The 13,398-nt window shown below is 36.6% G+C and overlaps 1 protein-coding gene across 7 annotated transcripts in view; it reads right to left on the bottom strand.

The window, feature by feature from the left end:
• RPS6KA3 (ribosomal protein S6 kinase A3) overlaps positions 1-13,398 on the bottom strand; it is a 115,964-nt gene that overhangs the window by 58,650 nt on the left and 43,916 nt on the right. Inside the window, exon 1 of one of the 7 annotated variants that reach the window (XM_019431627.2) lies at positions 7,391-7,550. The exons of the other annotated variants lie outside the window; for them this stretch is intronic. Coding sequence (XP_019287172.1) covers positions 7,391-7,429 — 39 coding nt within the window. The 5' untranslated portion in view covers positions 7,430-7,550. Of the gene's footprint in view, positions 1-7,390; positions 7,551-13,398 lie in introns of those variants that run through there. 7 annotated transcript variants of the gene reach the window in all.

Genomic DNA, 13,398 nt, shown 5'->3' with positions numbered 1-13,398 from the left:
TATCAAAATAAACAGCAGTAACTATTTAAGAAAGATTTCATCTTTGATGACTACCCTTCCTTTCCTCTCTTGTCAAACAAGTTACCAAAAACCATGGAATCTCCCTTTGATCCTTTCATTCAACAAACATATACTAAAATATCTACCATGTATCAAACATGGTAATGGAAATATCCTTTCTTTTCTTTTTCGTTCCCTTTCTTTCTTTCTTTCTTTCTTTCCCTCTCCCTCTTCCTTCCTTCCTCTTTCTTTCTTTCTTTCTTTCTTTCTTTCTTTCTTTCTTTCTTTCTTTCTTTCATCCATTTCCAACAGCATCACTCAGGTACAATCCTTCATTACCTTTCCTGTGGAAAATTGAAACTAGCTTGGTTACTCAGAATGCTCCTTTGTGCCACTGCCAGTCCAATTTATCCTCCTGACAAATTCGTTTTCTAAAAGGAGACAGCTCCAGTCATATGACCAGATGGCTCAAACACTCTTCCGAGTTTTCCCAAATTAAATGCACTGCTTCACCTTGGAATTTGAGGCCCTCTACAATACGGCTGCAACTTAGTTTTCTGGTATTTTCTCCCAACATTGCCTTACATGTAACCTTTTATCAACCTGGGTTACTTCCTGTTCCTTAAACGTGTTTTTAAAATTAAAGTAATATGTGCACACAAATGACAAATCAAATAGTGACAGAATACCTTATGATGAAAAGCAAGTCTCCTTTCACCCTCATACCTAGGCCTTTAAACAAAAGTTAGTTCTTTCTGCACCTTACTTTGATAATTCCTTGTTTGATTAACTTTAAGACAATGCCTGCTGATTTAAAAAAAAATTTAATGTTTACTTATTTTTGAGACAGAGAGATACAGAGCGTTAGTGGGAAAGGGACAGAAAAGAGGGAAACACAGAATCTGAAACAGGCTCCAGGCTCCAAGCTGTCAATACAGAGCCCGACACGGGGCTCAAACCACGAACCTGAGCCAAAGTTGGACACTTAACCGACTGAGCCACCCAGGTGCCCCAAGACAATGACTGCTGATTTAAAAATTAGATGATTCACTTATATCCTTTTATCATCTTTCTCTCCACTGTTTGATAATTATATTACTTCTACATAAACTTTTCTTTTTTTTTTTTATGTTTATTTATTTTGAGAGAGAGTGCCTGAGCAGGGGAGGGGCAGAGAGAGAGAGAGGGAGAGAAAGAATCCCAAGCAGTCTCCAAGCTGTCAGTGCAGAGCCCGACACAGGGGCTCCATCTCACAAACCCTGAGATTATGACCTGAGCCAAAATCAAGAGTTGGACTGAGCCACCCAGGTGCCCCAAACTTATGTTTTCTCTTAGTTTTGGATAGAATCCTAACTCCTCACTTTGTAAAACGAGGCTAATTAGTGCCTATACATTTTTTTCTCTCAAGCTTCCCCAATCTGCTGCTGATCGTATTTTTATTTTTATTAATATTAAGAAAATTAACATTCTCTGCTATAACCACAGCCAAATCCTTCACGTTGTCTCCACAGCCTGATTTTAAAAGCAGAAGGCTTATAAGCCAGCATCCACATATATTTTCATGACAATATATTGTTTAAATGTAGGCTAGAAAGTACATTTAAATTTCCTTTTATATGGGCCTGTAACAGTGACTTCCAAAACAATCTGAGGGGACTTAAAAAACCACCATTTCATCAAATGCTTAAATTCATGATACATTTTACTTTGAGTTCTATTGGGACCATGAATTTTTTGCATGTTTTTTTTCCTGTTTGTAACAGCAGCACCCCCCACCCCCACCCCATCATTCTGGGGGGAGGAAAAGGTTAATCTGACCATTAGTCTTAATTTCTCCTTAACCCTTTACCATACTTCCCATTCTTCTGAGAGCACTCTCTTACTCTCCCATCAGGAATGGTTGTTCTCTAGGCCTTGCTGCGCAGCTATTACCTCCGGATACCTCTTCAGTGCTTTTCTGGTCGAATCCACTATTCTCAGTTTCCCATGTCTTTCTCTTTCTTAGATTACTCCCTTGTAACTTCCTAAGAAAGGTGATGTAGAAAAAAAACTTTCTGAAGCTTGCACATCTGAAGATATCTTTATTTTGTCTTCACATTTGTATAATTTGGCTTTGTACCAAATTCTAGAATAAAAACAATCTGGCCCCAGAACATTGACACCAATGATCCAATGCCCTCTAACAGCCAGGACTGCTACTGAAATGGGTGATGTTAGCCTGATACACATTTTTGGGAAGGTGAACTGGTTTTCTTTCCAGAAGCTTTTTTTTTTTTAATTTCTTTTTTACATTTATTTATTTTTGAAAGACAGAGAGAGACAGAGCACAAGCAGGGGAGGGGCAGAGAGAGAAGGAGACACAGAATCCAAAGCAGGTTCCAGGCTCTTAGCTGTCAGCACAGAGCCTGATGTGGGGCTCGAACTCACGAACAGCGAGATCATGACCTGAGCCAAAGTCAGACGCTTAACTGAGTGAGTCACCCAGGCACCCCTCTTTCCAGAAGCTTTAAGAATTTTCTCTGTCCTTGGACTTCTGAAATTACTCATTAGTGAGATAAATATGGGTCTTCTTTCCTTCTGAATGTTAGATGGTTAGTGAGACTTTATAATCTAAAGACCTGAATTCTTTGCCTCTGGGGGAAATCTAACATTTCTTTTATAATTTCCTTCCATCCATTTTTCAGGGTTTGTCTTTTTGCAACTCCTCTATTTAGTTGGGTATTGTATGTCTGGGATTGAATCCTGTATGCCACTTATCTTTTCTCTCCTATTTTCTGAGACACTTCCTTGATTTTATTTTCCCACCCTCATACTGAATTTCTTATTCTGGCAAATCTTATTTTATTTTATTTTGTTTTTAAAGAGAGAGGGAGCATGAGTGGGGGACAGGGAGAGAGAGAGAGAGAATCTTAAGTAGGGTCTGCACTCAGTGCAGAGCACCACGTGGGGCTTGATCCCACAACCCTGGGTTCATGACGAGCCCAAACCAAGAGTCTGAGGCTCAACCAACTGAGCCACTCGGGTGCCCTCAGCAAATCTTGTTTTAAAATAAATTTGCAAGTGCTCCTTTTCTCAATGTTTCTTTAAAAAAAAAATAGCAACTTTGGGCGCCTATGTGGCTCAGTCCGTTAAGCATCCGACTTCAGCTCAGGTCATGATCTCGCCGTTTGTGAATTGGAGCCTTGCGCGCATTCTGTGCTGCCAGCTCAGAGCCTGGAGCCTGCTTCCGATTCTGTTTCCCTCTCTCTCTGCCCCTCCCCCACTCACTCTCTCTCTTAAAAATAAATAAAAAGTTAAAAAATTTAAAAAAAAATAGCAACTTCCTCCACTCCCTATCCTCTTCCCCCAAAATGGATGCAATCATTCCAAACCTCTTTGAGGATATAAACTAGAATTTCAAAAGTCTTTTTCTAAATTGGTGCTAGGGAAGTACAAAAAAGTGTTCTTGGGTGTGGAGACAAAAGATCAAGGCCTATGGCCCAAGTTCTGAAAATCTGTCACTGTTTTATCTTCAACACGTTTTTGTTCCTTCCATGTTTAAATTTTTACTAGTTACATTAGCAAGCTATTTTCTATCTACTTTTATGTATATGTAGTCATAGTAGTATAAGAGGTAAAACATCCTTGGTTGGTATCTCAATGTCTAGCCTGTGCTTAATGTCACCCATGTTTCCAAGTTATGGGACCATGAGTATTTTAGAAATGAATTTGAGGTTCACCTAGGACGTAATATTGATAATGTTTGGGCAATCTCAGACGACAGGTAAAAAAGCAAACATGTGCTCTTCTAGCTCACACCTAGAATCCAATGAGATGGATGCAGAGAGGAATATCAAATTTGTGAAGTCAGGACTGACATTTGCATGTGAAAAACATATCTTGTCAATAAATCACCTGTTACTGAAATAAATCTGTCACATGAAAACATAGAACTAAAGTTTGACAGTTTATAAAATTGTGTTTTTGCCTGTAAGTACACAGAAAGCAACTATAATTTTAAGAAAAAAAGAATGTTGCCAATGAAGTGGAGCACATATTTAACTTATATCCATTATTACTCTGTGAGGTTCACATATTTATACATTTTCTAGTACAAGTGTATTTTCTGCCCATTCATCATCACAAAAAAACTTACTTTGTGTATTTTCAAAAGTTATAGTAAATTCTGTATTTTTATTTTTACAAAGTCTATGTTTATTTTGTAAGTAAAGTTCTAGTTGTAGGCAAAACTGTGAGGCTGGCAGCTGTTCTATACCACAGCCCTGTATCATTTGTCTATACTATCACTTTTGGATATTTGCCGCCCCCAGCCTAGGTGTTCAATACCTTCAAGCTATGTATGGGAACTCATTTGTCCATTTAAACATTTCTTTCCTGAGTACCTAATACATGCCAAGCACTCTTCTAGGTCTCCGAGATATACAATAAATGAAACAGACCAAAATCTCTGGTGTTTTGGGGAGAAACCAAACAATAATAATAGGTATATTCATGTTAGAACATGATAAATATCATAGACAAAAGATATTAAGTTGGGTAAGAGGGATCAGAAGTGCAGAGATGAAAAGGACAGCTTCCAATTTTAAATAAAATCATCAGTGTAGGTTTTATTGAAAAGGTGCTATGTTAGTAAAGACCAAAAGGATGTGATGGAGTCAACCATTTGGGGAAAGAGCATTTCAGGCAACAGACAAGCCAGTGTAGAGGTCAGTGTGGGAGCATACATGGAAACCAGTGTTTGCATAAGAGAATGCAAACGAGAAGAAGAAAATAGGTCGAAGAGGGAACTAAAATTCAGGAGGCTCTGTTGTTTCTGCTTCTTTCTGATTGGTTCAAATACAAATGTTTCTGATCTATGACAGACTCTCTTAGAAGGCAACTCAGATCATGAGCCAGGTAGTGTGCTAGCTGTTACAGATACTAAGATGAAGAATAGTGGGGCGCCTGGGTGGCTCAGTCGGTTAGGCATCTGACTTCGGCTCAGGTCATGATCTCGGTGTTCGTGAGTTTGAGCCCCGTGTCAGGCTCTGTGCTGACAGCTCAGAGCCTGGAACCTGCTTCGGATTCTGGGTCTTCCTCTCTCTCTGCCCCTCCCCTACTCATGCTCTGTCTCCCTCTGTCTCAGAAATAAACATTAAAAAAATAAAAAAAAGTTTTAATATCATCACTGATGACCGGAACTATGATACATCAAGAAATTAACAAAATCACTGTTCTATTTATACTGTGATTAATACCCACATCCAATAGTGAAATAAACAGAAACAGTTTCTCAGGTGTGACAGACTTTGGTTAACAAAAATTCACTCTTTGTGTAGCAAAGAAAGACAGTAATTTGATCAAGAAAATGTGCCTATAGGGGCACCTCGGTGGCTCAGTCAGTTGAGCGGCTGACTTCGGCTCAGGTCATAATCTCACAGTTCACGGGTTCCAGCCCTGGGTCAGGTTCTGTGCTGACAGCTCAGAGCCTGGAGCCTGCTTCCGATTCTGTGTCTCCCTCTCTCTCTGCCCCTCCCCCACTCTCACTTTGTCTCACTCTGTCTCTCAAAAATAAATAAAATGTAATAAAAAAAATTTAACAAGAATAGTATCTTCCCTCTAGGAATTGACCTAGGGATTCCAAGATTTATTATTGGATAAATACTTGTTGAGATATGACCCCTGATAGAAAAAACAAGGCCAGTTCAGCTAAAAAATATATAATTTTAGGAATTCTGCAAAGAATGTCATTTTAGACATCACAGAAAAATGGCAGAAGAAAATTTATGGACAGGTAGATCTTATGGTGTTTCTCCAGTCACACAGAAAGCCACCCTGTTTGTTTCCCAGGACTACCAAGAGGTCCACAGGTTCCTTCCTAAATGACCCTTAAAGTTCACCCTTTAATGGGGAAAAAAATTAACTTAGCGTTTCCTTTTTAAGTTGAGAAGGAAAAGATACAAGTTTGTTCTTAAAATGTAAAAGGATTAAAGAAAAGGAACAGAAAGTGATGTTATTTGAGTTATAGAAAACCTAATATTGTAACATACTGCCATTAAGTAAACAAACTGGGTGATATTGATTTTAAAGAATGATTCAACATTTGGCATTATGCCCTGACTTGTATACATAATTTCCTTTTTCCTGCCCTCCCTTGAGTCAGGAAGTGTGTTCTTAAGGCATTTGTATTTTCTAAATTGTTTTGAATGTCAGAAAATATGGTTGAAACTTGAAGTAAACTATTTAAATGTTTCTTGGTAAAAACTAATGAATAAATCTTTTCTAACCATGAATAGTAACCAGTTTTTGGCCTAACATAAAGAAGAGCTTACAAATGAAAAATGTATACTTTATTTGCCTCTTAAATGTAACTCAAAATCAAAGTATTAATCTCTATATAGATACAAGGTTCTATAACGTACCGTATTTTTTAATTTAAAAAATGTATGTTAATTTTTAGATGATCAAGATACATAAAAACTATTTGGCTGTGACATAATTAGGCTGGTTATTGAAGCCATGGTGAAAGCCATATTTTAATATATTCTAGATTACAATTTGACCAAATCCAATTTACCTTTTTTCTAATGGATTATAAATATGCTCAGCATTTTTCAGCTAACCACAGTTTCTAAGAGAGTATTCCAAGCCAGCTTCTTATATTTGTTTGAGAAAACAGTATTGCTGTTTTCCAGACTAACTCTCCTAATCACTGCTGGAGAGAGCACAGTTTTCTCCTAATCGGGAATCCCAATCAACAAATTTAATTCTCTTTAAAGAGCAGCAGGATAGCACAATTCTCATGGCAAAATATCAAGTTAATTTGGCAGAATTTTAGATGACATAAAATGCAAATTATCATTTGTTATAAGCACATTTCAACAAAGTAATGCTTTGAAAACTCTGCCTACTCTAAGTCAGATAAAATTACCCAAAGTCACTTAAATACAGTTGATAAAAAACTTCAAAACTTTAAAAGAACCAATTTCAACAAAAGTCTGAATTTAAGGTCTTAATTCTTTAAAATAAGACATTCTCCTACCCATTAAAATATTGCTTACATTATAGTAATCTCCTATTAGTAAGTTCACAATTTTTTTCATGTCTAGTTTAATACTGAAAGTTACCATCATCATACAAAATTATACCATATAAAATTACCATCACTAGCAAAGTAAATATTACTCTCCAGTAAAAGCTAATGCAAAAATAAGTTTACAAAATACACAGAGTTGAAATGTATAATACACATGACTGGCTTACTTTTGGCAAACAGCCTACAAAAACTGGTTTTGAATTTTGAAAAGCTTCTTAAAAGAACATATAAAATGAAATTATTGTTTAATTAGTATAACTATACTTAGCTCCAACTAAAACATTTTAGTCTTTAAAGAAGTTGAACAAAGCTTACCTGTATAGAGCGAACACGAAAAGACAAAAATTTAAACATGGCTACGAAACCATGATGGTGATACAAGAATTTCTGACCGTAAAACTTAGGTTAGAAAGGGAAGGCCAAGCCCCTGCAAAGTTTTCTCCTACCAGCTGTTCCGGCAATTAGAAAATTTCCTGTCAGGCGGGTCCTGAAATGCTAGAAAAAGAGGCCTGACAATTTTCCTGTGGTAAAAGAAAGGAGAAACGTAATGGCGAGGGCACTAATGTAGCTGATAGGTAGGGAGGCCAGAACAGGAAACCAAAAAAGATTTGCTGATAGCAAAATCCTGTTGAAATGTTCTTAACTCCTAGTTCCCAGCAATCTAGACAATTTTCACAATCAGTGAGATGAACATTATTTTATTTCAAAATCCTGAGAAATTCTAGTATTTAACTACATGACTCTTTAAAAGCAAATGAAACTAGTCAGCACTATTAAAGTCATAAAAGTCATTGATGCACATGTGAAGTTTTACCCTTTGTAATGCTTACACACACACTCCAAAGGGTAGTCTCAAGACTATTTTAAGGTTATATATAGACAAGTCATGGGTATTCTCTGTCAGTGAGGAATTGTTTCATAACTATGGGAAGAAAATGACCACTTGTTGATTGCAAGCAACTTTTTGATTGTGATATAAGGACAAATTTTTTCAGTTTTAAATGAAAGTAAATTACATTTAAATTCACATTGGTTATAGACATCAATTATCAGCCAGGTTAAAGCCTTTTAGGTCCATGGCTAAAAATCCTAGTTGATAAAATCTAAATTAAAAAAAAAAAGTCTAATCCCTGGGTTATTAGTGAGCAAAAAGAACACTTACTGAATGAGCCAAACTGGAAAAGGAGAGGTCAAGTTACCAGACAATCCTTTACTCCATTTCATCCTCTAATAGTCTCCAGAAGTTTTTCTAAGGTATTTTTATTTTGGAAAATATTTTGTAAGTATGCTAAGAGTCAGAATATGATCACTGACATAGTGGCATTTAAACAAAACTCAAGGACAGAAACATCGAGAGCTGTGGGAAAATGCTCTACCTGATGTACATTAACCTATGTGGAACCAACAAAAACATCACGACCTAGATGAACTGAATAAAATAGCTGCATTTTCAAAACCCAAAGAGTCTCTAGAAAACCCCCAAAATGATCAGCTAGTTTTCTGGATGAAGGAACCATGGTCAAGGCAGGCACATACTTGATGATGTATCTAAAATGGGAGCTCAGTTCAGTACTCCTTTACTGAGCAAACATTAGAGTGTCCATTGGGTGCTTACAGGTGCCATATGGCTCTTCCTGTCAGATCACAATTTTGCAGCTATGTTCTATAAATGTTGCTGCTAAATTTAATTTTTATGGCAATATTTTACAAATGACATAATCGAAGTTAAAGAATAAAAAAATTGCTCAATTTAAAAAATTATCCTATATAATACATTAGAATCAACTGGGAGGGGTGCCTGGGTGGCTCAGTCAGTTGAGTATCCGACTCTTGATTTCAGCTCAGGTCATGATCCCAGGGTTGTGGGATCAAGCCCTGTGTTGGGCTCCATGCTAAGCATGGAGCCTACTTGGGATTCTCTCTGTCTCCCTCTGCCTCTCTCTCCTGCTTGCATGCGCTCTCTAAACCACCCCCCCCAAAAAAAAACAAACCAAAAAACAAAGAAACAAAACCAGAAAAATCTTTAGAATCAACTGGGACCCAGATAAACGTCCAAGATAAAATTCTGAATTCTGCTAGGAGATTGTGCTGTCCTCTTGATTAAAAATGCATGCCTGAATTTTTCACCAATCTTAAGGAAAGCACTTAAGATTAATTTTCCATCAGAACATGAACCTACCCATCTCCAGAAGGAATTATTTAAGTCTCATTACAATGCTACAAAAGGGCAGCAAGGTTAGGACAACCACCTAACATAAAACTGCAGTCTAAACATGAGGTGTCTCTTAAGACTGCCAAGGAGCAGCAAACAAACAGCATGGTTAATGCACAACTGATTAAGACGTACAAAACAAAATAGGAGTGTCTCTATACAGCAGTCATCAACTTTATTCAAGTAATACTTAAGGAACAACCAAATAACCTTTTCGGAATTTAAAGGATTAGCCTGAATTGGCTTTAATGACTACTGATGCTCAGGTTAACAGTCACATTTTGCTGTGTGCTGTGCTTTTTAATATTAGCACTAAGAAAATGAAGCAGTATTTCAAATACCGAAACCTAAAATAAGTTTTCCTGAGTTGAAATAATACCTTAATTAAAACAGTGTGGTACTGCTATGTAAAAGATAAACAGGGCGAGAAAAAGAGTAAAAGAATAAATTTGACACTTTACATCTGAGGGAGGGAGATATTAGGACAGTTGGTTATTTGGGAAATGGAGAAGCCATAGAGGAAAATATTGATACAGATTTGATTATAATATTCAAAAACTTCTCTACATCACAAGGTACCACAAATAAAGTTACAAGACTAGTTCAGGTGATTAGAATCCCTTATAATTATATTACGACTCATCACAGAGCAACTGCTTTATTTGGGTGTTAGCTATTTCCTAACCAAAAATGAAAGCTCTTAGGCCCTTTGGTATACTGCTTAGGGCACTGATTACTGTTTAAGTCCATGCCACTGCCCCTGCCAGATTGTTCTTCAGAACAGGCACCATACTTACTTTTGTATCTCCATAGCAAAGAGCATACAGTAGGAATTCAAATAAAGCCTGCCTGAGTAAGAAGCATATGCTGAAATGTGAAATGGACACTACTTGTGCGGTTGTGTGCATGAAACTAGATATTATTGTTTATGTTTATCCTGCCTCTTTTAACTTTACTTAAATTTGTTATTAAAATTTCAGCTAGTTTTTCTTTATTCTTTTATCTTACTGGTTTTAATGTTTTCCTTACTATTTAAAAAAGTAAATTTTATTATAAAAAGTATGCATGTCCATTACAGAAAACTTAAATAATGAACAAGAAGGAGAAAAACAAAAGAAAAAAATCACAATTTTATTTAGTGCTTTTCTTTCCAGTTTTTTTTTCTGTATACACACACGCATACACTTGAATCCTACTATATGCATGTATCCCTTTTTTCTATAAAGGGCTGGACAGTAAATGCTTTTTGACTTTGTAGGCCATATGTTCTCTGTCAACTCTGCTACAGTATACTCTGTATACTGAGGCTTAGTATACAGCCAGAATAATCTTTTAAAATTTATTTATTGAGGGGGGTGGGCAGGGCAGAGAGATAGAGAATCCCAAGTAGGCTCCACACTGTCAGTGCAAAGCCTGATGTGGGGCTTGAACTCACGAACTGCGAGATCATGACCTGGGCTGAAATCAAGAGTCACTGCTTAACTGACTGAGCCACTCAGGCGTCCCACAGCCAGAATAATCTTAAAACAGAAATCAGACTGGGTCATGCCCCTGCCTCAAATTCTTCAATGGCTTCCCATCACAGAACAAGACCCCAATTTCTCAGTCTATGGACTGTAAAGCAAGCACTAATAAACACTACTTCATCCTGACTTGGGAATATACTCCCTAAATCATTCAGATACGATGTCAATATTTGGTTTTAGACAGTGTTTTATTATGTTAAGGTCAGACTTTCTCTTTACTAAAACAGGCATGAATAGTCTATTTTATAAAATGTCTTCTTATCTATTAATATAATCACTTAGTGTATCTCCTTTGACCTAAAGATTTGATAATGCAGATCAACAAATGTCCTAAGGTTTGTATTTCTGGGAAAAATCCATTGTTTTAATATATGTATTTGATTTATAATTTATTTTATTTTATTTTTGATGTTTTATTTATTTTTGAGAGACAGAGAGGAGCAGAGAGTGAGGGGGACAGAGGATCCAAAGCAGGCTGTGTGCTGATAGCAGCAAGCCTGATGTGGGGCTTGAACTCACAAACCATGAGATCATGACCCAAGCCAAAGTCAGACGCTTAACTGACTGAGCCATACAGGAGCCCATGATTTGTAAATTTTTAAAAGGATTTTTGCATCTATACTCATAAGTTAAATTGGCACAATTTCCTTTTGTGTGTTAATTTTCATTTTTAGGGCCTTGTTAACTTTACAAAATAAACTAGAAGGCAATGCAAATTTTTCCTATGCTTTGGGACAATTTAAAAACCACAATTTAAATGATCTATTTCTTAAAAGTTTCAAAGATTTCTCCAGGAAATCATAGGCACCGTAGTTGGGAGGCACAGAGTTTAATAGCTTAAATTTCTCCCTTGCTATTGGTATATTAAGTTTTCTATACCTTCGTAAATGATACCATCTAGATTTTCCTAGAAAAGCACATATTTCAGCAAGACTTTTGTATTAGTATATAGTTACACTTAGTATTCTGTTTTCAAAATTAAACTTATGGAAAATTTCAAGCATATCCAAAACTAGACAGAATAGCATAAGAAACCCTCATGTCCCCAGCACTCAGCTGTAACAATGACCAACTCACCGCCAATCTAGCTGCATACACTCACTTCACCCTACTCCCATAATTAATTATTTTGAAGCAAATCCCAGACATTATATCACTTCACCTATAAATATTTCTGTTGTTACGATGTTAGAAACTCTTTCCTATCTATGATTATATTGTGTTTTGCTTTCTGAAAGTTGTATATCTGCCTTTTATCTCACCTCCTGTTTTCTCCTTCACTGATTTTGGAATCTGTATTTAGTTCCTTCCTCTGACTTTCCGTAAGTTCACTTTGTAGTTATTTCTCTAGCTTCTTTCACTGAATCCTTAGATCCTTATTTGAATTCTCATTTATTAATAAATTTTTCTTTCAAATATATTTCTAACAATATCATTTAAGATACTGTATTCTAAGCACTGTGGTTACATGAAATTATTTGTTAATTCTTACCACACTGAGATAAGTACTATTATCCATACTAGAGATGAAATAACTGAGGCATAAAGAGAAGTTAAGGAAGCTGCTGCCCAAGTTCACACTTTCCTGAAAGTGGGAAGGGCTGTGATGTTGGTGGGAGCATAACCAGGCAAGTCTATCTGGGGAAGGAGCACGTATTACGTACGGCCAGTGGCTGACTTAGGACACAAACCAGGAGGTACTAAAACTTGTGATAAGACCCAGAAGAAAGATAGCTCAGTAGAGGGTCCATAGCAGAGTTCCTAAATGCTTTTCTACACCATATATTATATTCATCTGCAAAAACACCAACCCTGGCCAAACCCAATTATCAATCATTTTCATAACTCCACGACAGCTGAACCATGCTGGGGAAAAATCAACCCCTACGACAGCAACTTAAAATGAACATATTTTTTAAAATGAGTTCTTTAAAAACAAAACAAAAAAGATAAAAATAAAAAATAAAAATAAAATGATTTATTTGGATACAATTTTTTGTATGGACAAATTTTTCAAACCCTGAAAGGTTTAATATCTAAGGTTTTCCATTTAAGTACAGAAGAGTTACTCTCTAGCACACATCCATCAGTAGATAATGTTACAAAGTGCTGAAGTTCTAAGGTTTTAAATCAGAGATAGGAAATATCATGAACCCGAACCAGATAGTAGTGACTTCCTAGAGCACTGAGAGGGGTTCCTTCTAAGATCCTGTCTCAATGGAAAGCATGCTGTGTTCCACTTGCAACATCTCCCATGAGTATGGAGAGAGCGCAAGGGGGCAGCTGCACCAACGCCCGAGGTAAGAATACTGCAGTAAGCAGGGATACATCCTAGGTGGTACTGCTCATCAACTAATCCACACGTGTTTTTGTGTTGTTTTCTTCATGTAGGTACAGAGGTTACAACTTTGAATATATGACAGTATTTCAGATTGACTTAATAAACCATTTATACTTAAGCAGAACTTAATCAAATCAGTTTTCTCTCTTTCCAATTGTGGATTAGATCACTCAAATTGAAAAAAAAATGTGTAGACTCCAGCAAAGGAGAAGCAATTTTGGATCAGAGGTCCCATATGAGGTAG

The sequence above is a fragment of the Panthera pardus genome, unplaced genomic scaffold (assembly GCF_024362965.1).
Source record: "Panthera pardus isolate Hobbes unplaced genomic scaffold, ASM2436296v1 HiC_scaffold_27, whole genome shotgun sequence".
Lineage (NCBI taxonomy): Eukaryota > Metazoa > Chordata > Mammalia > Carnivora > Felidae > Panthera > Panthera pardus.
This window is presented reverse-complemented; position numbering and strand designations above follow the sequence as displayed.